Below are 24,694 nucleotides of genomic sequence, written 5' to 3'. Positions count from 1 at the left end.
TCCTGCCCTTCCTGCCCCCCGCCCCCGCACCCCTGGTGCTTAAGGCATAGAAGCAAAGCCCACAAAGGCAGGGCCACTAGGTTTTTCATGAAATGTAGCATAACAAAGGTCAGAATCCTTTTTGTTTGTTTGTTTGTTTTTTTTTTTCCAAAATAAGCCCAGACCATTAAACAAGTGAAACTCCAACAAATAAGTCTTCTCCAACAGCGAGAAAAACTGTACAGTTACTCAAAGCTGATTCTGCCGGTGGGGCTGGGAATAGAAGGGAGAGTGAAATCATGGTGGAGGGGCAGGGGCCGGGGAGGGTCAGGAGTGGATCAGGGTCCTGCCCATCAGAGTGGGGTCGCCTGCGTCCTGCACACTCTGCTGACAGGTGGAGGGAGGGGGGCAACTCGTGCCTCCCACTGTGTATGGGGGTGTCCCTCACCGCCTCCCAGGGCCAGGAAGACCCAGCTCACCCTGATGGGTAGTGAACAAGACAGGACTGGCTGGGAAGAGGTGAGGGTCTCTAAGAGGAACACCCTGCTGATTCCAAAACGAGGTGGCCCCTGTCCATCCCACTTCCCCGGGCTAGGAGAGGATTGGAGAAGCCCTGGGAGTTGGAGGGGAATGAGCAAAGGCACAGAAACATGGAGGGGCCGGGGTGGGGGACTTGCATAGGTTGATGAGTGTGCAAGAGGTACATAAATAAACCTGACACCCTACCCAGCCCGGCACTGGGAGAGGAGGTGGGGACCTAGAGCAGGTCCCCAGGGCCACCCCACCCCCTGGCTTCCTCCCCCTCCCTGGGCTCAGAGTCGAGGGAGGTCCAGACCAGGAGAGCAGAGGCAAGAAGGTCTGGGGAATGGGTGAGTGCAGGGAGGGTGGTGGTTTTAAAATTTTTTTTTTTTTGGTTTTTTTTTTTCCCAACATTTTGTATCTTTAATAACATACACAATGGTTACCAGCCATATTCATAACAAAAGTTATTCATAAAATGTATCTAAAAATAACATTTTTTCCTTTTCGGTGTGAAAAGCTTGAGAATGTCCCAGTGTGGGGGGGCGGGTTGAGGGGGACAGGGGGTTGGAATAGAGGACCCTGGCTTCCCTACAGCCTGAACCCCCAAATCCCCTCCCTCCACCTGGGCCCCAGCACAACCCCTCAGGAGGAACAGGGATCAGAGGGTCTGTATGACTCTGGGGCTGGGACGAATCTCTGGCTTATGATATAGTGTTCCACTTAAGTGAGGTCATGACAGAATGGGGGGTGGGGTGGGGTAAGGGTGAAAGAAAAGGGGATGGGGGTGGGGAGAGAAACCAAAAACCATCCCCTTTCCCTTATTCCTTACCCCCAAGTCTTTCAGCAACCAGACCTGGGAGTGGAGAAGGGTTTGTGTCGGTGGGGGAAGGAGACGTTAAGGCAACAGACTTCCTGACCTCACTGGCTGCCCTGGCTCCCGGCCTTCAACCTCCGCATCTGGGGAGCCAGGGCTGGGGGCAAGTGGGGAAGGGCTAGAGGGGTCTGGAGGAGAGGGCGCTGCCCTCCCCCCTCGTGAAATTCAGGCTCCCCCTGCCACCTTCTTGGCTCAGAGAGAGGCCTGGGGATTCTAAAAAAATGAGAGGGAATGATCAGAGAAAAACCGTTAAGAACTATATAAATATGTATCTTAAATAGGCCTAAGAAATTAATTGCAGAGAACCTCTGATAAACAGGGCAAAGGGAGGTGAGGGAGAGGAGAGTGGCTCCTGTCCTTGGGGAATGATGGGAATGGGGAAGGAGGAGAAGGCGGCAAGGAGGTGAGGGGGGTGGGGGGCGGGGGGCGGGGGAGAGAGCGACAGAGAGCATGCCAAGACAGACACGCTCCTCTCCTCACCCGCCTTTATCTCCTCAGCTCCTCTCAAATAACCTTCAGGAGAGCAGATTATCTACCTCACTCATCTCTCCCCAAATGTCAGATGGTTCTGAGCAGGCCCCACGAGACAGTGGGTGAGTCTCTGGGGGAGACTGTTTCCTTGGGAGGGGCAGGTGGCCGGCAGTCTGGAGGAGGCAGGGGTGGGACGGGGCCAGGTGGGGGATGAAGGAGGGAAGGAGGGGGCAGGCAGGCTGGCCAGTCCCTGCCCCCTTTATCCTGGCTGCCCCCTACCTCCCTGGGCCTCAGCAGAGATCCCTCGACGGGCCTGGGAGTGAGCAAGGTATGTGCCAATGTTAAACAAAAGTTAAAAGGGTGAGAGAGTAGAAAAATATTAGAATGTATAGCTGAGCCAGCCCACCCTCTCGCTGTCGCGGAGAAGCCCGTTGGGGGTTGGCCCCCGCCCGCCGCCCGGGGAGCCTATGGGTGCGCTGGGCTGTGGGTCCCGTCAGATGGTGGAGGTTTTGTCTGTCCCATCTGTGGTAAGAAAGGGAGGAAGGGAGGAAGGTCAGGAGCTGGCGGGAGGCCCAAGAAAAGGTGCTCAGGTAGCCTGTCATCCCAGTCAGGCCCTCCCTGGAGTCCGGCCTCCCCTGGGGACCCCTCAGGATGACTCTGAGTTGCTCAGTTCAGAGGTGGAGACGCTGGTGGGTAGGTGGGAGCTGGGTCAGGGAAAGAGGAAATGCTCACCACCCAAGGCGTGTTCTGTCATGCTCAGACACAGAGACTCCAGAGTGGGATTGATCTCCAGGTCAGGCCCAGGGACCGGGCAGTCTGGGTGGGAGAGAGGAGAATGGAAGCAGTAAGGACTGGACTGGGGTGAAAGGTAGAGTCATGAAGACAAAGGCTGGCATGAGGGAGAGGCTGAGGGGGACGAGAGGGAAAGGGAGGAAGGGAAAGTAAAGGCAAGAGACAGAGACACAGAGAATGTAAGACATGCACACACTTGGATGGAAGGTATGACTGGGCAGAGTTGAAGGACAGACAGGCCTGGGAGTGCCACTAAGCAGGCAGAGGTGATGATGGCAAAGGGCAGAGGCTTGGCAACACAGAGAAAGGCTGACAGGAAGTAATGTAAAGCTGGCGAAGCTGCTCGGAGGCCACGACTATTTTGGACACACTACACGTTCCCTTGGGCACAGTGAGGGCATCTGCCCTGAGCACTGGGCAGCCCCGTGCTCCCTAATGACTTGCTCTGTACTTGGTGCGGAAGCTTAATTAGAACCCTTCCCTCCCACCTGGACTTGCTCCTCTGGCAGGATGCTGTTGGGGAAGGCCTAGCAGGCAGGGCAACTCTGGACAGCAGCCATGAGGGCTGGTCTTCAGTCTTTCAAAGGGCCTCCTGTTCTGGCACCTGGGCAAGAGCCCACTAGGTCCCTGGGCAGACCTGACACCACCCACTGCTTAAAACCCTTCCTGGGCTCCTCACTGCTTCTAGAGGAACTCTGAGCTCTCTACCTAGGTTTAGAAGACCCTGCTCTTTCACGCTCCAGCATCACCTCTCACGACCTCCCCTCTGAACCCCTGAGCCATGTCAGACCATCTGTCTCTCCTTAATAAAAAAAATTTTTGACCTTGGGCAAATCACCTCTCTGAGACTCAGATTCATGACTAATAAGATGGGAATAATATCAGTGCCTTCACATGTGCAGTTGGGAGGATTTCATTCAACAGTGCAGAAAAGCTGTCTGACACACAGTCTAGCACACGGCATACTGGTGAAAAGAACTGTTCTCATTTTTTACTCCTGTAATTCATCCATCTAGTCATTTAATATCATTTACAGATGCCTACCACGTGCCAAGCCCTGTGCTAGGATGAATGGGATGAATGGGGTCTCTTGCCTCCCACAGATGGCAGTTTGCATAATCTCATAAAGAATCCCTATTGATTTGGCTATTTGTGACATGAAGAGTTTAGGGTCACAGGCAAATCTAAGCTCTCTCTAGAGGCAGCCCTTTCCAAACCAGCCTTACCTGCTTCTGCAGCCTCAGTGCCCAGCAGCAGGCCTGGCACAGGGGGTCACCTCTGACTTACTGAGCAAGGCAGGGCTAGCGCTTCTCTAACCTCCCTTTTGCCCACTTTGCCCTCATTTTAATCTCCCATCTCTAGGCTGATCTGTGAGCAGAGGGGAAGACAGCCCTTCCACCCTTTAGTGTAGAACCCATTCCAGGAGCTGAAGTCTAATGGTTCCTGCTCGGTCACCTGGCTCCTGAAAGAATGCCAGTGGACTGATAGGCAGGACTCCCTTCTACAGACAACTGGCTGCTGTGACTGTCTCATCCCCTCCACCCTTCCAAACTGAGTACTTAATGATTCTCGAAGAAGACGGGGACAGAGACCAGTATGAACACTAAGATTATGACACAGGGAGGGAGAGAGAGAGAGATGGGGAGTGGGGTGGGAATAAGGAGTGAGAGAAGATGACAGGGAGGGGGAGAAAGACAGAAAGACAGAGAGACAGAACACATGCAAGGGATAGTGTGTACAAGACCCAGAAGAGAAAAGAAAGGCCAGCTAAGGGTGCTGTTGAGGCCGAGTCCTAAGGGTGGGCACTGTACCTGGAGGGAACATGAGAATGGCCTGGGGGGACGAGTGGACCGGGAGCGAGTGGGTCCGCTGCACAGAGCTACGGCTCTGGCTGGGCATGCTGTTGCTGCCTCCAGGGTTGGCGAACCACAGGTTCTGCATGTGGCATGGGAGAGAAAGCAGTGGGTGAGCGGGGAAGAGGCCCAGACCCAGGAGTGGTGGAGCTGGCAGAGTCGTCCCCTCCCCTCTACGGGGGGCCCAGACACAAAGATATGGACACATATCTCAGGCACCACCACCCCAACCCCAGAAGTGCCAGGTCCTTTGCTTCCAGCTGGCTCACCTGTCGGCCCTGGCCCCCAAGGCTGGGGCTGGTGAGGGCATGTCGAGGGGAGATGCCCCCAATGCCCGAGGGGCTCAGAAGGCCCATTCTGCCAGGCGGAAGGGCCCGGGGAGGCATTGGGAACTGCCGCTGGGTCCGCCGGGCCACCCCCATCCCCACAGAGCCAGCTATGGGGAGTGAGTTGGAGCCGAATGCCCAGCTGTGAGAGAGCAGAAGGCAGGGTGTCAGTTTAGGTGGATGGAGCCCATCTGTTCACCTCTTCCTCACCCCCCCCGCAGCCCCCATGGGTAGACAGAACACAGATCTGCTCTGAGCAGGGATTCCCTGTCCAAGTCCCTGCTCTGTACATTGTCTCCTCCTGCCCCAAGGGTACTCCCAGGATGGAGACGGGGAGCGTACGAAGGTTTCCTCAAGTCCACTCCAAGTAGTTCTCCTAACTTCAGTTCTCAAGCACAGTATTTCTGTTGTTTGTTTGGAGTGAGAAGGGACTTCAGAGTCCTCTGCACACAGGTGAGGAGAACAAGGGACAGGTAAGGGGCCAGCTATGGGGACATGTGCTAGTTTTGCCAGCTCAGCACTCTATTCTAATGGAAAATCAGGGACCACCTGATTTTCTTATGGCAAAGTCCTCACTGGGTGACTTATATAAAGACACCCAGTTACTGAATGAGTATAACAGGATTCCCAGCCCAGAACGCAATCACCCCTCTAGGCACTATCTGTCAACCAACGAGGGCCTAGGGAGGGAAGTCCCTGTGCCCTGGCCGCCCGCCTACCCTTTCTGCTGCCGGTAGTTCTGCATCTCTAGTGCGGCTTTGCGCGGGAAGGTCCGGAGGAGCTTCAGCACTTGCTGTTTCCAGGACAGCAGCCGTTTCTTCTGCGTTTCCGTGAAAGCCTAGAATTAGGGGGGTGAAAGGGGTGTGTGTGCTTCTTTCACATTTGCCTTCCATCCATTTGCTCAAATATTTATCAACTGCCTGTGCTGGTCAATGCTGGGACACAGAGGTGACCTGTGCTCACGGAGCTTACAGTTTAGTTGGGGAGAAGGTACACACGCATTCGTAACAGTGATAATGCTGTGAGGGAGAAGCACAGGAGGCACAAGAAACCTGATGTTATGAGGGGCTGGTCAAGGCATCCCTGAGATACAGATTTATCAACTGAGATCTGAGGGGTCAGCAGACGGGAGGGGGACTTACTCCCCAGAAGATTATGTACTAAGGCTCTAAGAATGAGTGCTCAGGGGCATCCACTGAACCCAACACTGGGAAGGATGAGGGCTGGAGAGGTGGGCACGTGCCAGTCAGGCAGGGCCCTATTGGCTGTATAAGGAATGTTGGTCCTGAGAGTGACAGGGCAGCCTTTCCCTTCTTGGGACCCCTAGAGAAGGCCTCACCTCATGAGTCAGGCACTTTTCGATGAGCTGGAGGTAACTGGTGATGTTCTCCTCGTCTGGTCGGGACACCAGCAGCTGGGTGCACACTTGGGGACATGGGAAAGGGCAGGAGGTTAGCTACCAGCGTGCCCTCTGCCATGTTCCAGCTTCCCTGGCCCAGCTGGGTGGCACAGAAGGTGGGTCAGGAAACTCATGCTGGATGAGTACTAGCTATGTGCCAAGCACTGTACCTGGCTTATCACAAGGATATATGAAGTGCCCACCATAGTGCCTGGCATAAAGCAGATGTGAAGTCAATGATACCTTTTCTCCTTTTTAAGTCTTGCAATAGTCTCATCAATGTAGGCACTTTTAGCCTGAGGCTCAGAGAGGTTGAGTCACTTGTCCCAGCCACACAGCTGAAAGAACTTAGACCTGGACTTCCCTGGTGGTGCCGTAGTTAAGAACCCGCCTGCCAATGCAGGTGACACGGGTTCGAGCCCTGGTCTGGGAAAATCCCACAGGCCGCGGAACAGCTAAGCCCGTGCGCCACAACTACTGAGCCTGCGCTCTAGAGCCCACGTGCCACAACTACTGGAGCCCGCGCACCTAGAGCCCGTGCTCTGCAACAAGAGAATCCACCGTAACGAGAAGCCCGCGCACTGAAATGGAAGAGTCGCCGCTGCTCGCCACAACTAGAGAAAGCCCGTGCACAGCAATGAAGACCCAATGCAGCCAAAAATAAATAAATAAATTTATATATAAAAAAAAAGAAAACAAACTTATTAAAAAAAAAAACAAACTTAAACCCAAGTGTAAAGTTGCCTACACTGTGCTGCCTTAGGAAACGGCGAGCCCATTAAGAGCTTCACCATACCCATCCCGTGGACTTCAGTCCCCTCTGAAAGAACCAACGGATTCGCCTTATCTGTTCACTCTTTACTGTATGCAGTTTCCACTGACACAATGTCCCATCTTCTGCTGAGGCTGGAGACACTTTGAGGGTAAGGGCTGTCTCCCACCATCAGCCTGGACGCACCCGAGGGCAGGGGCCCTGTCATCTCAATCTTAGCCACTCTCTGTAGTGCTCTAATCCCCAGAGTGCTTTGAAAAGTTTTGCTTCCATCATTTAAATTGGATTTGACCTTTGATGCCTGGGTTCACTTGGCACCCTGCCCCAGAATTTCCTGCTGGGCCCTGGGTGGTCTCACCTTTGCCCATCACCCGTGTAAACTGACTGGGGATGTCTCCGTCAGCGACGGGAGCCGGGGCTGGCTCACTGCCATCAGTGGGAGCTGGAGCTGGTGGAGGGGGGTAGCCCTCTGCAGCTGGAGGGTCCTTGGCCTCACTGCCCTTGTCTGTGCCAGGGTGAGCCAGGGGAGGCTCCGCACCTGGCAGCGGCGGCTCCCCCCGGCCCCCATCCTTGGCAGTAGAGGTGGTGGCGGCGGCCACAGTGGCCTGGAGGACACTGTAGGCCTTGATGGGGGTGATGATGATCTGCTGCAGCTCCTGCAGAGCGTTTCGCAGATTCCCGCCTTCCAGCACATCCTGAGTGGGGAAGACACAGCCTGGGTCACATGCCAACCCCCAGAGCTACGTAGAATGACTATACACGTGGGGTCAAACAGTCCTTGCAGAGGGCTGGTGGGACCCTGGGTTCCAGCACACAGAGAAGGCAGGTAAGGGCACTGCCAGAGCATACACACACACACACACGCACAAACACACACACGCACAAACACACACATTTGTACATACACAGTCCCTCTTCCCCCCATCAAGGTAGAGTCCCACGTAGCTTAGAAGGTGGGGCCTCAGGGTCCCACCAAGGATGGAACCAGATTCAGACCCAGAGATCTGGACTAAGGCACTGAAGGGGGCAAAAACCAGAAGGTAAGTGGCGGGGAAAGGGAAAAAGGGACGTAAATCAAGGCAGATGTGTAAGGAGAGTGAGCGGATAAGAAACAACCAACTGGAAAGAGAGATCATGCACACAGGGGAGACACTCTGCTCTATCAGAAAGAGCTGTTAGAAATGGAAAAGTGAAATGGAAGAGAGGGGCTGAGTCAACAAACAAGATTCTGGAGACACAGGCCAGGACAGACAGGGAGGAGAGCCTCTTAGCTTAGCCACAGCAAGTGAGCCCTGTGATCCGACCTGCACTTGGTCCCTGGACCCTGGTTCCCTAGGGCTGGGGAGGTCCCGAGATGGGGGCCACATGGGCAGTAAGGCTGACCCAGAGACTTCAGCCACTAGCACCACTGGGTAGCCAGTTGGCCTTGGATGGGGATACCAGGTCCTCACCTTCTCCAGGGATTTGAGGACACTCTGCCTCTCGCGCAGCTTCTGGATGCTCAGGGCTATCTTGTGGCGGGCACCTTTGGTGACATTCTGCGGTAGGGCAGAAGGGGATAGGAAGCTGGAAATGGGAGGCTGAGGTACTCAAGGTGCCCCAACAAGGCCCAAAGAGACAGAGGAGGCTTGGGCTGCAAGGGTGATGTCAAAATGGCACTGCCACCAACCCCGCCCTGATGGTCCCCTCTGCTTCACCTGAGACTCCAAGTGCTGCTCTGTCAGTGTCATCATCTCCTCATAGCTCATCTGTGAGAAGAGGGCCGCGTACTTGTGCAAGCGGAGGCTCTTAAGCCACGAGGGCACATCTGTGGAAAAGAAGGGAGGGCCTAAGATCAGGAATCTGGCCCTGGTAACAGTTGTGGGGAAGGAACAGGGATAAATCATAGGCAGCCTTAAAAGCTGTAGAAAATCGGAAGGAGGTAGGGAGAAGCCAAGGGTCCATAAGCTACCTTCTTCTGTCCAGCCAGACCCTTCCAGGTGGCCTTCCCTGGTCAGAACACCCGATCCTCCTGAGTTGCTGGGTTGGATGTGTACTAGGATGACCTCTGATGCCTTTAAAAGTATTCCTGGAACCTCTATTCCATCAGTTACCTCTGTGTCCTGGCTTTCTTGTCAGACTGGTGTGCCTGAGGGCAGGGGCTTTTCCCCCATCAGACTGGGACCTGTGGGGGTCCCTCTGCTCAGTCTTAAGCCCTAAGGGCAGGGCCTGTCCACTCTCCTCAGACCTGTCCCCTTCTCGGGGATGGAGTGGGGGAGAGGAAGAATTGGGTGGGGAGGGACAGGACAGGTGGGGTGGCAGCTACAAGCTCTCTTCTGTCCTTGTCAGTTCTGTGGAAGCCTCTTGAGGAGGGTCCTAGTGCTACTCCCCCCCATCGTACCTTTCATGCCACTGCCGTCCTCCTGAAACGTGTTCCGGCTGGAGCCCTGCTCCTCCGTCTGCTCGCTGCCAGAGGAGGCCACGCTGCTCTGGGGCGAGAGGGGTGCGTGGTCGGGCGTGGTGAAAGCAGCCCGGGCCCCAAGCTCCTCCGGACTCGGCCACTCACCAGGGGCCTGGGGGCTCGTGGGGATGAGCGACATGGAGCGCTTCAGCGGGCTGGGGTGGATTTGGCAGGGGAGACCTGGCCGGAGGGGGAGAGAGGCAAAAGGTCAGGCTTGGGGATCTGACCACAGGAGACCGTGTCCCCCTGGTCAGTGCCATGGACGGCAGCTCAGCCCTGGAATCCAACAAGAGGAAGGGACCCTGGGGTCTGAGGGAAACCACCTACCAGGTACTGCTGGTTCCCTCATTCCTCCACCCCCCAATCCATCAGCAAGCTCTCAGCCACTTCTCTGAACTGCTCCACCTCCTCTGCTAGCACCCTGGGCCAAGTCACTGGTGTCCCCCGCTGGAATTACTGTCACAACCTCCTCACCGGTTTCTTGCCTTCATCCTTGCCCCCTACAGTCTAGTCAACTCACAACAGCCACACGGATCCTTCTTAAAAATGCCAAATCTGACCCAGTCAGTCCCCGATTAAACCTTACCTGTAGCTTCCCTTCACACTGAGAATAAAATTCAAACTCTTCCCCCGACACCTACGAGGCCCTGCAGGATCTGGGTCCTGCTCACCTCTGACTCCTCATCTCTCATGACTCACCCCTTTGGTTCAAGCCCTTTTAGCCTTTGCCGCACACCTGCCCCAATTTGTTCCTGGAACACTCAAGCTTGTTCCAGCCTCAGGACTTCTGTGCTTGCCCGCTCTTCTTGTTCTCCTGATCTTAGCAGTTGGCTCCCCCAGGTCTCATCTCAATCACCTCTTCTGAGGCTTTCCCTGAACCCTCAGTCCGCAGTACCTGTCCCCCACCAACCCACCATCATATCACTCTGCCTTATCTTTCTTACAGCACCTATCACAGCTTGAAATGACCTTATCTAGTTATTTGTTCACTTATTAACTGTACACCTCTCCTACAAGACCTGTGACAGCAGGGCCCTGTCCTGTCTTAAACATCATTGTATCCTCAGTAATTACAATGGGGCCTCGACTAGAGGAGGTTCTTCACAACTACTTGCAAAGTAAGTGAATGAAGTACATAAACTGCTTCCTCAACATCTCTGTTATTGGGCTTCACCACCTCACAGAGATTTTTCCTATACTGAGCCCAGATCAGGGTGAATCCAGGCCCTCATCCACAGGATGTTTCGCATCCTCCATCCATCCCATTCCTGAGGTAAGAAAAAGGATCCAACTTGATTTTTAACCATTCTAAGGACAGGGCAGGTTCTCATGAGCTTCCAGACCTTTACAAGTGCTATTCCCTCCCCCTAGCTCACTGCTCGTCCACCCTTATCTGCCAGCCACTTCAGCCTTCACTCCTGGCTCAAGTGTTCCCTCTCCTGTGACTCCTTCCTCTGCGTCCCCTGGGCCCCTGTGCTGCTACCTCAAGTCCAGCACTTACTGCCCCCTTCACTAGCCTGCCTCGCACTGGACTCTGGGCTTCTGTAGGATGGCAGCAAGCCTGCCCAATCATTTCTGTACCTCCGGGTCAGGGCAAGATACACAGGAATTTTCAAAGTTTCACTAAGTCCAAAAGGAGGGCACCCACCATCCTAAGGGTGCTAAGGGGGCCTCTGAGCTTGACACAGGAAATCTAGAAGTATCCCAGGTCAAAAAAAGAAAAGGAAACAAAGCCAAAAAGCCTCACCCTGGGTAGGTGAGAACATCAAGGCCTGGGGAACTGAAGTCCTTTGCCCCAGTTCCCACAAAGAGTTGGGAGGCAGAGACAGAAGAACCCCAGCCTTGTTTCTGATGGAAAGGCTGGGATTCCTGCCAGTGCTACACTGACACCCAGCCTCAGAAGGACAACCAGCCTGGTACAGGCCCCCAAAGCACCTTCCCTCATCTGTGACAGTTATCTATGATCCTAGCCAGGAAGTCACCTGAGGGAGAGGGCAGTGCATTGATCCCACCCACTAAGGCTAGCCTCCTCCCCCTATCAGTGATTTCTGGGGCTCTCTGCAAGGGGCTTCTCCAAGCCTCTGGACTCCTAGAAGATGTTACCCTCTGGGCCCTGGGGAGGGCTGGGTAACCCTTAACACAGGCCTTTTTTTTTTTGCCTGTCTTGGTGTTCCTGGCTTCCTCCTTCCTCCCTTCTCAACCAAGAAGCGGGAAGGCGAGGCTGAGAGGGCTGGAAATTATCCTGATTGGAACGATTGTGCAGTTCCTGAGGAGCCCTTTTTGGACCCACACTGGGGTGGAGGCTGGCCACAGCATAAGAACCATAAAAACAGGAATGCCGGCCAGACATCCAGGGCCTCACACTCTCCAAGAAGCCCTGGCCTGCCCTTGGCAGCACCCCAAACCCACCCTGCCTGCCCTTACGGGCCAATCCTTGCTCCCCACTCAAAAATAGTTTAATGGCTTCCTGTTTCCTGCAACTGCTTGAAATTGAAATTGAAAAGCTTCATCCTAGCCTTCAAGGCCCCCTCTGAATGTGGCCCTAACATACTGAGATCTGAGAGTCAAGACAGACCTGCGTTCAAATTCTGGCTCTGCCATCTATTAACTTCATGATCCTGGGCAAGTCACTTCATCTTCCCCCTCTGTCTCCACTTCCGTGTGAAGTCCCTGGCACAGGGTAAACATGAATATTTGCTACTGCTATTACTCATTTAAATCCTTGCACTTCTCCATCCTAGCCGGACCTGTCTGCATACTGTCCCCTCCAATCTGTCACCCCTATACCTTCAATTCATGCTGTGCCCTCTACCTGGAATGCCCAATTCCTCTTCTGGTTCAAATCCCCTATTCAACATTGTTCCAGCTTGGTCCTCTAAAGCTGCTGTCCCCATCGTGGGGAGGAAGGAATGTATGGGCACCCTGCATGGGTGACCCCCTCCCCTTGATGAGCATCTTCGGGAGGGTCACTTTTAGGTGGGGGCAGTGTAGCACAGTAACAAAGAATATAAGCTGAGGAGCCAGGCTGCCTGGACTGATATTCTGGCTACAACACCTTGGGCAAGTGACTCCTCTGTGCCTCAGCCAATGAATTTATAAGTATAAACTTCTCAGAACAGCTCTTGGCAAAGACTAAACGCCGAATATATTTTAGCTAGAATTATCATTATTAATATACCCTCCCAACCTGGACCCAGAAACTGTCATGCTCTGAGACTAGAAAACCAGGTCCAAGACACCTTGGGTTGCTAGAGTTCCTGAAAGTGCCCTTCTACCCCTCTGTCTTCCCTGATTCTTGCCAGCATCTGGGAAGGAGGCAGGTGACCAGGATATCCATATTCAGCTGGGGAAGAAAGAGGCTCAGGGGTAACTGATATGTACCAGGTGCCACACAGCTGGGCAATGAAGACCCAGGGTTCACCCTACCCACTGGCACAGGTAACATTCCACTGCCACCCTCTCCTGGCCTGCTTTAACCAGTGCCTGCAAAAAGGGGCCGGCTACCTTGACGTTAAATTTGGAAACTTCTTGCTTTGAGTCAGGTCCTGTCACCTCATCAATCCTTGGAAACGCCATTCTCCCTTATACTGTTCAACGAATATTTCAAAAACTCTCTGGAATACCAGCTCCTCCCACTGACCCCAGCCTCTGCGGGTGCTTGCTAAGAGACCACTTAGTTGAAGGATGGCACAGTGGTCAGACGCAAGCTCTGGTATCAGACTGCCTGGGTCTAAACCCTGGCCAGTTCCACCACTTGTTCTGTGACCTTGAATACAAGACTTCGTCTCTTTGGGTCTCAGTGCCTTCATCTGCAGAATGGGGCTAATAATATTGTTGTGATGAGGATTAAACGAGATCATGCCTGAAAAGTGCTTATAAAAGAGTACCTAGCACAGTCAACGCTCAACAATGTTACCTACTATTACTAATGCCTTGCAGCATGAGTTACATCTGGTATGAACAGGCTTACAAACATACATTTCTCAGAAATGAGTCTGTACGCTGGAGCCAGATACAAAAATCCAGAACGTCTGGGCTGGAAGGGACCTCAAATTATGATGGTCTACAACTGAAGTCAGGCAGTTATCACACATGCCCAAAGTGGGATGGTAGGGGCAGAGGCCGACTGGGACACATGTGCAGGGTCAGAAGGCGGTGATCAATATTCAACTCCATCTTACGGTTGCCACCAGGAATACAGGCCTTGAGTCGCCAGATCTTTTGACTTTTCAAGAGAAGCTGAAAATCCGGATTTTTAGGAGAAAATTCCCAATTCCTTACATCACCAAATTTATTTAAAAACATAAAAAAACAAAACCCAAAGTTTTGTTGAGTTTGAGCTCAATAAAACATGTCTGCAGGTCAGAAATGGCTCTGGGAATGCCAGTTCACAACCTCTGCACTGTCTCATAAAGCTGAGGCCCAGAGAGGTTATGTGACTTGCCCAGGGACACAGAGCGAGTGAAGAGAGAGCCCAGTCCAACCCTTTTCAAGTAGGCATGGCCTCCCGGACTCCCACCTCCTCACCTGCGTTTGCGTTGCTCCCAATACTGTTGATGGCTGGCGGCACTGAGCTGGGTGGGTGGAAGGGCACGTGTCCATTTTCCCGGGGTGGCTTGTCCTGCCAGCCTGGTCCTGCCTCCCCAGGGCCCAGCTCTGCAGGGCCACCCCACTCATCCGAGCCCTGGCGTGAGTGGTAGGTGGGCTCAGGCCGGGTGCGGAAGCCGCTAGCTAGCCGCTCTTCCAAGTGACTCAGCCAGAGGGCCAGCGCATTGCGGTCCTCCAGAGTGGTGGCCGGGTGGATGAGGGCATAGGAGAGCAGCTGGCGGCTCTCCTCGATGAAGGCATTGCTCTCAATCGAGTAGGCCAGCACTTTCTGCAGCAGCCTCATGTACTCCGACTTGGCCTCTGTGTTGCCTGGCTGAAGCAGGGGTAGGTGGGACAGCAGGAGGGACACCACCTTCTCTTTGGACTCCTGCTGCCACTGGCTGACGATGGCTGCAGAGGGGACAAGAGGGAATGTCAGGGGAGCCAGGGTGGGGGACTCCCATAAAGCCAGGAGAAGTGCCTATAGCCTGCTCCCTCAGCTCCAATCTCATTTCCCTTCTCCTTTCATGACTCTGACCTTGTCCCTCATCCAAGTGGTATCTAACACACTCAGCCTGCTTCCAGAGTAATTTTTTTTCTGGTTTCATCACTCCCACTCTCAGAAACCTGCTATGACTCCTAATAAGCCAAACTTGCTACTCTGGAATCTGAGCCCCTCCTGCTGCCCCCAGGCCTGCTCTTCTTGCTGTATCCCCGCTCTTTATCTTCATGGCCTGTACCTGCTTTCCCCTGACTATCAAAACAGCCTCTCTTTCCTGACTTGGAGGACAATGGAATACAGTGGTTAAAAGCTTGGACTCAGGAATTCCCTGGCAGTCCAGTGGTTAGGACTCCGCACTTCCACTGCAGGGGGCAGAGGTTCAACCCCTGGTCTGGAAACTAAGATCCCACATGCCACATGGGTCGGCCAAAAAAACCCCAAAAAAACCTTGGGCTCTGGAATCAGATGGTCTGGACTCCCCAACTCGCTAGCTGGACCTCTGTCACTTGAACCTCACTGAGCACTGATTTCCTCACCTGAAAAATTCTGAAGATAATTACAGTACCCAATTCACAGTGTTGCTCTGAGATTCAAGAAGTTAATAAAGAATGGAAAGTGGCCTGGCATACAGAACATAGTTAATAAATGCTTACTGTTGCTTTTTATTTTTATTTTTTTTCCTGGTATGCGGGCCTCTCACTGTTGTGGCCTCTCCCGTTGCGGAGCACAGGCTCCGGACGCGCAGGCTCAGCGGCCATGGCTCACGGGCCCAGCCGCTCCGCGACATGTGGGATCTTCCCGGACTGGGGCACGAACACGTGTCCCCTGCATCGGCAGGCGGACTCCCAACCACTGCGCCACCAGGGAAGCCCTTACTGCTGCTTTTTAAACTGGACTCAGCCTCTAGATTCTCCCCTTCCAATTCATCCCATACACCCAGATGGAATGATCTTCCTAAAGCACACCAGGATATCATGTTCCTGACCAGGAGCTTATAATGGCAACCAGTACCAATGGACTCAAGTTCAAGAGCTCCTAGCCCAACATCACCTTCATTTCCAGGGCACTCCCCCACCTCCTATTCCTCCAGATAAAGACTTGGTTTAGGATATCCCCAAACTCCCTGGGGCTCTCTCCATGCCATATTCATCCAAGCTTCCATACTCAGGCTGAGATTCAAGGCTTTAGCCTGCAACAGTCTCCTTCCTCCTATCCAAATTCTACTTCTTTTAGGGATTGCCTACACCTGCCCTTCTTCAGGAAGCCTTCTGTGGCTACTCCATGCCCTGGTGATCTGGTGATGTCTCCTTCCCATCCCATCGTCTGAGGGCCTGTCTGTCCTGTGAAGATGAGTAAGGTTTCCTCTCTCTACCCAGAAGTGAGCTCCCCAAGAATAAGGCCCCAAGCTAGCCACATAAAGGAGGCCTCGGTACTCCCTGGTGGTCCAGTGGGTATAACTCCACGCTCCCAATGCAGGGGGCCCGGGTTCGATACCTGGTCGGGGAACTAGATCCCACATGCATGCCGCAACCAAGGGCCTGGATGCTGCAACTAAAGGTTCCTCATGCCGCAACTAAGACCCGACACAGCATGAATGAATGAATGAGTGAATGAATGAATAAATAAATATTAAAAAAAAAAAAAAGGAGGTCTCAGGAGGGAACTGTTACAGGACTGACTGTCCTCCTTGAAAACCTTGTTACCACTTCCATGACTAGCTCAATGGAGTGGAGGATGGCAGGTAATGCTGATGGGGCAAGGGAGAGGGACAAAGTATACCAATACTTGAGAAAAGAGACAATGATCAAAGACTGGGACCAACTCTGCCCTCACTCTTGGGCAACTGAGCTCATATCTATAGCCACGGTAATGATTTTCAAACTTCTAACAAGGAAGTTCTGAGAGTTGAGTTACTGGGATATTGGTGAGGTTTTGGAAAGGGACAAAGGAGCTGGTTCTAACCGAACAGAGCTAGGACCCCAGAGGGGTGGGTGATGAAAAAGAACAGGCAGTGATGTGGCTTATGTCCCTCCTCTCCTACTTACTGATGTAAATGGGATCACTTCACTGAGCTCTACTTTCTCTATCTGTAAAGTGGGGCTCACAGTCATTCCTACCTGGCATGGCTGCTATGAATTGAGACCAAAGCACAAAATAGGGCACAAAGTAAGTCCTCAGTAAACATCAGCTGTCATTTCTAACACCATGGTTATTATATCTTACAGGGGCTCCTTCCCTTTGAATACCCACGGAGATTCTCAAGGCATAAGCCAACTCCTGGACCAGGAAACAGAGAGGCTGGGAATGGGCATGTATAGAAGGAGGGCCTCAGAATTCTAGCCATCTGGATTTCAAGTGAGCCCCAATCTGGATCCCTCTGCCTCTGATGGTGTCTCAACCCAATTTCCTTAAGGCTTAATATTCCAAGGACCTCTGGTCTCCTCTGGCCACACTACAGACCGGACACCTGGCCACTGGGAGCCTTGCATAAAAACCCGAGAAACACCTTTTTCACACATTTCTTTCCCTTAATGACCTGTCTGGAAATCTATGTCTTGGGAATTCACATAACTAATTCTTACATTTGTAGCTCTAAGAAAATGAAACACATACACCTCTCAACTCCTGGCCATATAAGTGCACATTTTCTTGCCTGGGCCGCTCTGCCCCAAGCTTCCTAGAGAACCCCTGTTAAAATGTGCAAGGGTTCATCCATTTATTCAGTCATGTTATGCCCACAGTACTGGCCAAAATAGAACAAAGAGTAATACTACACAATAATAGTAATAATGGATATTTACTGACCATTTACTCTGAGCCAGACACATGCTAAGAACATGACCGTCTTTCATCCTCACCTCAACTCTTGTTTTAGCACCCCCATCTTGTAGATGAGAAAATACATTTGGGAAGGTGACGTCCAAGGTGACAGAGCCAAGATCTGAACCTAGGTCTCTCTGCCTCGAAAACTGGGAGGAACTTTTACCCACAACCCTCTACTATCTCTCCAATGCCGCATATCTTCTTCTTCCCCCTGTCCCTGGCTTTCAAGATCCCTTTCAGGACCTGCCACACAAGGCTAGGAAACCTCATCCCCTCCACCCATCTTCTCCTGAACTAGCTCCCCATGATCATGAAGCTATCTCCTAGGTCAGCTCCATATCTAAAGATCTTTCCAAGGTGGGATAAGCCTTCCTGACTTCAGGGAGCCTTCACCTTTTGAGCTCTCCCACCTCCATCTGGCACTGGATCACATGGGAAGGACCTCCCTGGTACTCCATTTCCCTGACTTAGTCCCTGAGTTTTTAGTTTTTGATGAGAAGGAAGAAGAAATATAGTGATTGACGATTAGGGACAGAAAGTTAAGGACTTGCATCCCAGCTGTGTGGTACAGTTGCCTGGGCAATATGCCTCCTCCTCTGTAAAAGAGGGATTACAGGGCTGCTGAGAGGATTTAGGGAGACAATGAATATAAAGCACCTGACAGAGTCTGCCCATAGTAAGCACTCAGTATGTGACTCAATGATTGGTGTTTTTCTCCCTTCTCCTCCAGCAGAGTTGGCCTACCCCTTTAGCCCTACCCTGATGCTCTCAATCGCTGTTGTTCAGGCCTTGCAGGGTAGCCAGAGGCATCTGGGACAGAGAGAAGCCTTGTCTAGTCCCTCCCCCACCCCAGAGTACTGCCAGGGGTAAGGGACGCAGCTTCTCCTCTGGTACTGCCAGGGGACATGACAGAAGAGCCCCAAGGGTTGGGCTCAATGAAGGACCTTGTTCTACTGCAGTGAAAGGGGAGAGTGGTTTTGGAAGAATGGAGGCTGACCCTAGGGAAATGTGTGTTCATGTGTCTGTACAGCGGTGAACTGGGAAGGGTGGGCCTCCCATGACTGGAAAGCATCAGTGAGAACTGGAACTGGTCCAAGGAATCTGCACAGCCTCAGGCCCCTTGGGGTGAGCCCAGCAGGGGCTGCAGATGACGGGTAGGGTAGGGATGGAACTTCTAGTTTCCTGCCCAGGGCAGAAAAGTCTGGCCCAGAGTTGAGGCACAGCAGAGGCCCAATGAATACCTGCACAGCTGAACCCTGATGGTCCCCTGGAAGGTAGTGGTGTGTGTGTGTGTATAATGTGCCCTGTCTAGGATCCCTTGACCTTAGGTCTCTCTGTCTCATGTCCTAGCAGAGTATACCAAGTAAAGAGTACAAGTTCAACTGGCAAACTTGCCTGGATTAGAAATCTAGCTCTGCCTCTAAGACGTAGGTCAACATAACTGTGGGCCAGTCCTTTAAACCTCTCTGAGCCTTGGTTTCCTCTTCTGTACAATGGGGGTAGTTAAAAGCCCCTACATCACAGGGTTGTTGTAAAGATTCAATGAGACAATCGTGCAAAGCACCTGATATGTGTTAAGTGCTCCATGCATTTCAACTATTATTGTCATTGCTGATGGTTGAAGATCTAAAGCCTACGCTATTTCGGGGCTGGAGGGAGCAATTCACACAGGAGGGCACATCTGGTCTCCCCCTTCAGATTCCCCACAGGGGTGGGGAATTTCAGGCAGTTATTTACCAAAAACAGACACGTCTCTGGTTCCTCTGAGCTAGAGGCACAACAAGCGATGATGAAATTCTGGAGGTGGGTGGATGGGGGAGGGGACTGGGGAATGCCATGATGTCAATGACTGCTGCTCACCAAGCTGCAAACCTGGACTCCAGAGAGGATGAGGGAGACTGCATATGAGTGCTCTCCTTGGCCAGGTGACCAGAGCTAAGTAGGTCATGACCCTGGTTGCTGGCAAATCACAGGAGCCAAATATATCTTGGAGACTGCCATAAGAGCAAATCCATTTTTACATGCTGGGCTGTTGCAACAATCGTGGCAGCCTGAGGCACCAGCCAGAGGGGATGCGTTTTGGCTCCAAACATGCCCCTCTATGCTTCATCCAATCTCACACAAACATAGGGGAGGGCAATGGGGCTCACATTTTTGTTTGATGAACTGTGTTAGTAGAGTTTGAAAGGAGGGTGGAGGCATTAGAGTTGAGCTTGGGTGACTCACTCACCCACAGCCCCTTCTTGACCTCGGTTTCCCCACCCAGATTTGATGAGCCAGAGAGGGCAGGGCTTAAACCTGCTGGATAGGGGGACTCTGACTCAGAGGACAGGCGGAGGGAAGAAATGCAGGAAATGTGGCCCAGGAAGCTATAGGACCAGGGAGGGAAGGAGATTTCAGCTTCCCCGGCCCCACCCTTCTGGTCCAAGTCAGCATGGGAAGTGGGGTGGGTTGCAGGATTACTGTAACAGCTCCAAGTAGGCAGGAAAGACAGCACTGAGAGAGGGAACAGGGATAATGACAAGGGGAAACCTGGGGCTTCTCCTTCCCTGTTCCAGAGACCCTTGGGTGTTGCTTTTCTGTTCCCAGGTTTTATCTCAGACTCTGCTTCCATGAAACCAATGCTGGCTGCCCGGGCTGGGGGACTTCCCTACACCCTCCTAGCTGCTTGAGAGGAAGGGACAGCCCAGACCAGAGCCTCTTTCATGCCCCGTTACTCTCCACTCCCAGTAGGTCATGTGACAGTACCTTCACCACCTTCCTGGGTCCACCCAGAATCAAGTGTCAGCATCAAGACTAGTAGTTCTCCACTGGATGCACACAAGGGCCAAGTAAGGAGCTTAAAAAACACCAAAATCTCTGGAGAGAGGACCGAGGCCTCAGGTTCTTTTTATAAAGTGACTCTGACATGAAGCCGGCATTGGAACCCACTCACCAAGATTGAGCTCTCTGCATTCCCTGGCCCTTTCTGAGAAGGAGATGGGTGGGTAGGCAGCTCTGACCCAAACCTGAACCCAGGGTTTCCCTGGGAGAACTGAAGGAAGTAGCAGGGTTGGACGGGTGGGACATGGAGTATAAACCCAGAAAAAGGCAGAGGATCTGCCTCACTGTTCAGCCCTCCTGGCCTGACGGGATCTGAAAAGCTGAAGAAGAGCTTCAGATCCTGTAACAGGCAACCCTTATCCAGAATTGGTAGACCAACTGAACTGAAGATTTGGTTTGTGGGGTAAGTGTGCATCTTGGTGGGGAGGAGGGTCAGGTTCGCTGAGGGGCCCACCCCATAAAACACTAAGGGCTACTGATGTACTTGGAGAGTATCTAGAACAATCCCCGTACTGTCTAGTGAATCCTCAGGCCCAAGAGGGATGGGGCTGGCCCACGTCACACAAGGTGTTAGTGGCAGAGCTTGATCTAGAACTCCTGGGTGCCCTGATTCCTATTCTCATGTCCCATGACAAATGAATCATCAGTAGAGCATCATCTCTCAAACTGCCTGGTCAGCAGGAGAACTTGGGTACCCACTACCAGGCCTATCCTCTCAGAACTCTGACTGAGTGGGTCTGGGTTGGGGGCCCAGAAATCTGGATTTTAGGTCACATTCTCCCCCATCAGGTGATTCTGATGATGCAAATTTAGGAAACAGTGGGATAGGAAAGCCGTAATGAACAGAGGATGCAGAGCTCCTCCAAGCCCTCCAAAAGGATGCAGGCCTCCAAGCCCAGGAAGCAGCTCCTTCCTTCACACATAAGGCAGGGCAGCTGCTCTATCTGAGGTTGGGAGGGAGACAGGAGACACAGTCTTGGAGCCCCATGTCTATTAGGAAGAGGCCTTCGAGGCCCCACAGGATTTACCTCTGTGATCACTTCTCTCTCCAGTCATGCTCTGCTCTAATCCTGGCAGGCTTCCTGCTGACTCTGGAACACACCACGGCCCTCCCTCTCTTCCCTCATTTTAAGTTTTCCCTAACTCTCCATCCACCTAAGTACCAACTTGTTCTCCTCTCACCACCTGACATGGGGCTATGGCTGAAGACCTTGATTCATATGTTCATTCACTAGTCAACTCATTCCACAGCAATTCTCAAGGACAGGCATTAACCACAGTATCTTAACGTAAACTGTCTGAGATGGGTCTCAGGCATAAAGTATACCATGGTATAAAGTGTACCATGTCTTTCAAGGGCAATGTGGTAACAACAAATATTTTAAACGTACATAACTTCGAACTAGCAGTCCCACAGAATTCTAGAAATTTATCCTAGAGATGCTTAAAGGGTACTCATTACAGCACTGCTTATAAGAGTAAGACCAAGCATACCATGCAGCAGAGCCTACTGATCAAGAGGAAGAAATTTAAAGTCAAATTCCAGCTCCACCTCTGACCAGTTGTACAACCCAGGGCAAGCCACTAATCTCTGCAGACCTCAGTCTTGTTTGTAAATGGGGGAGTTATAAGACGTTCCTTACAGAGCTGTTGTGAGGGTTACGAGTAATAAAGGTAAAGCACTGCTTGATACACAGGTCAGGCTCTGTTACCTTACTATGCTTACAATCAAGCAGCCCTTAACAACGAGGTATACACGTATGTGCTGAATATGGAATGATCTTCAAGTTATACTGTTAAGTGAAAAAAGCAAATTGGTTAATATGTGCAATGTTCTATGTGCTAAGACAATCAAAACAGTGAAAAAGCTGGAGGGAGAACTTGTATGTGCTCATACATGCAAAGAATATCTCATAAAACATACACAAATTGGGAACGTGGAAGTCTGGAAGGGGACCTCACTTTTTACCTTTCATATGGTTTGATTTTACCACAAATTTTGAAAACAAAAGCAAAAACTAAAAATGCTCTAATAAATAAATAGCAGTAAGCACGAGTGTGATTCTGATATATAGCCAGGATTGGCACCCAGTGCTCACCCAACTCCCTGCTCAGGATGGGGTGGTGGGGATGTGTGATCAAGCTTCTTAAGACACTGGCCTGCCTCAAAGGAGCCCCCACTCTAGGGGCAGAGCCATACCACAACCCCAGAACGCTTGCCCTGGTGCTAGAGCAGAGGGGAACCCTCCCTGGTGGGGAGGACGGGAGGGCTGTGAAATGGCTGAGGTCTGAGCTTGCTGGAGCCAAGCTGGGTTCCTGCTGCCCACTGTCTGCAAGACAGGGACTTAAGCTGATGATTTCTGGCCTGAGGAACTGTCTTCCCCTACAGCCATGGCGCTTCTGTGAATTGTACATAAAAACTCAGAAAAATGAAGGTGACTGCTGCTAAGACGGGTAGGCCTGAGAAGAGGAAGGAAGCAGCTCTGGGGGTCCCCAAATCCCAATCCTAGCAGCCCATGCTGATTTCCTCACCTATAAAATGGAGACAACAACACTACCTATCTCATGAGGTTGTTGTGTGGACTAAACGAGCTACTGACAATAAAAATAACAGTTAACATTTATTGAGTGTTTACTACATGCCAGGCACTGTTCTCAGAGGGGTCGTAACTAACCTAGAAGCACAGTTTTCATCTTGATTTTAAAGATGAGGACACCAAGGCTCAGAAAGGTGAAGTTACTTGATTACACAGCAAGTGACAACTGGGATTTAAACCTCGACAGTCTGACTCTAGAGCCACCAAAGAACACTGTTTTCAAAGTTACTATACAAGTAAAACCAGTACTTGGCTTGTTGTAGGGACTCAATGTGAACTGTTATCCTGAGGAAGAACATGGGAAAGGTTTGGACACATGCTACATGGGGTCCTGGGGTCCCCTCCCCAGCTAGCTTTCAGGTGCACATACTCCCCCTCTTCTAGGGCCTCCAACACTCCCACCTGTCACCTAGGTCAACACCTCTCCATCCAGCCTTGTGGAGGCCCAGAAGGCCAGAATGGCTTCAGCAGTGCCCCTTGAGATGGTTCTCTGGACTGACTCCTAGCTATACCTGGGGCCTGAGGGAGAGGTTCTAGAGAAGCCTAGCTCACCCATCCCAATGTCAACTTCGTGGGACAAAGAGCACTTCTCTACTGAGTGTTCAGGAAACTGATACGGACTATATCTAAATTCAAAACTCTCTTGAAGCTGTTTATGCCTTAGGTGCAAGCTACCTTTGAGGGGGTAAAGAATAGTATAAGATGACATGTGAATTTTGGAAGAGTTCTAAAATTTCCTCCTAGCTCTGATGTCCCGTAGCTTGAGAAATGAATTAATGCTCACCTTCTGTCCCCCTTTCACAGGTAATGACTTTAGTCTGTTCCTTTTAGCCGCCCAGACAAGCCACCCTACGTGATCCTTCCTCTGTTATGGGTAGTTTCTAGTTTGCACTGCACTCCCCCAGGAGTCCCCCATTCCATGTCTGAGGATTTCTGGCAACTAAGCCCCAGAAGAGCCATGATGATGACTTGGGAGGTCAGGGACTCCTCACCTACCAACAAGCCTAGAACCCACATTTCTTAGTGCCACTGCTGGGTAGGCCTCCTCAGACACCTGATATCTGTTCCTGTTCCAGGTCTCCCTCCTGCTGTGCTCCCATCTCTGGAGACTCACCAGCACTGTTGGCCTCCGACTCCAGCAGGTGAATGTCATTGCAGTCCGCCAGTGAGTGCTCCAGGCAGAGCTGTAGGAAGCGGGCCTGGGTGCGGGTGACCCGCTTCAGAAGTGACAGCAGGGCCACTGTCTGTTCACACTCATTCCAGCCCTTGAACCAGCCAGCGAGGATGCCCACCTGGTCTCGGAACATCATGGTGCCAGGCCTGGGGCCAGGGTGGGGGGGACGGCGGTGGCAAGGGCCAGCGCCGTCACATGGTCTCGGCTGCGGGCTCCTGTTACCTCTCCCCTGAGGGCCAGGGCTTGAGGATGTTCCCTGGCGTGGTGGCAATGGGTGGTGCAGGGAGGAGGACACCTGCTCACATCGGGGGAGGTCTTGGTCTAGCCACTCCTCTCCAGGCTCCTGGAAAAGGAAGCAAGGTGGTCAGAGAGAATGAAGGGGCTGGAAGTGGCCTGGTGAGTATGGGCTGAAGGGGTAAGGAGGCCTCATGCCTTCCTCTTTCAGGGTACCTACTCTGCTGAGCTACTGGGAGAAAGATGAAGCTAACCAGATACTAAACCAACTCTCCCTCCAATCTCCAGATCCAGATAAAAGGCTTGATTGGGACTCAGAGACCCAGACAAAGGAGAAGATGCTGCCCCTCAGGTCTGGCTGTCACAGGGCCAAAGGAAGTGGATTTAAAGCAGAGAGTAAGTTGGCAAGATATTCTAGATGGGAAATAGGAGACAATGCACACTGTGGCAAAATATCTGAATTAATGGGAGACCTGGCCCCAGGTGACATGACTAAGCAGACATGTGATGCTGAGCACATGCCCTT

General features: G+C 52.2%; 1 protein-coding gene across 3 annotated transcripts; it reads right to left on the bottom strand.

Moving 5' to 3' along the window:
* Positions 1-45: 45 nt before the first annotated feature.
* Positions 46-24,085, bottom strand: SAMD4B (sterile alpha motif domain containing 4B; the record flags this gene model as incomplete). Of its 3 annotated transcripts, none has more annotated exons than XM_079723671.1 (12): positions 46-252; positions 2,579-2,662; positions 4,450-4,573; positions 4,761-4,959; positions 5,537-5,655; positions 6,157-6,242; positions 7,347-7,683; positions 8,440-8,526; positions 8,686-8,795; positions 9,369-9,608; positions 13,956-14,426; positions 23,875-24,070. In XM_079723671.1, 12 exons carry the CDS (start codon positions 24,068-24,070, stop codon positions 167-169), a joined length of 2,139 nt encoding a protein of 712 aa, XP_079579797.1. The 3 variants fall into 3 exon arrangements, with proteins under 3 accessions (XP_079579797.1, XP_079579798.1, XP_079579799.1); XM_079723672.1 differs by lacking the exon at positions 46-252 and adding an exon at positions 2,137-2,159; XM_079723673.1 differs by lacking the exon at positions 46-252 and adding an exon at positions 2,265-2,368 and having other exon boundaries at positions 23,875-24,085.
* Between the last annotated feature and the right edge of the window lie 609 nt (positions 24,086-24,694).

This window comes from Hyperoodon ampullatus (assembly GCF_949752795.1).
Source record: "Hyperoodon ampullatus genome assembly, chromosome: 18".
NCBI lineage: Eukaryota > Metazoa > Chordata > Mammalia > Artiodactyla > Ziphiidae > Hyperoodon > Hyperoodon ampullatus.
Note: the sequence above shows the minus strand (reverse complement) of the source record. Positions and strands in the feature narration are given on the sequence as shown.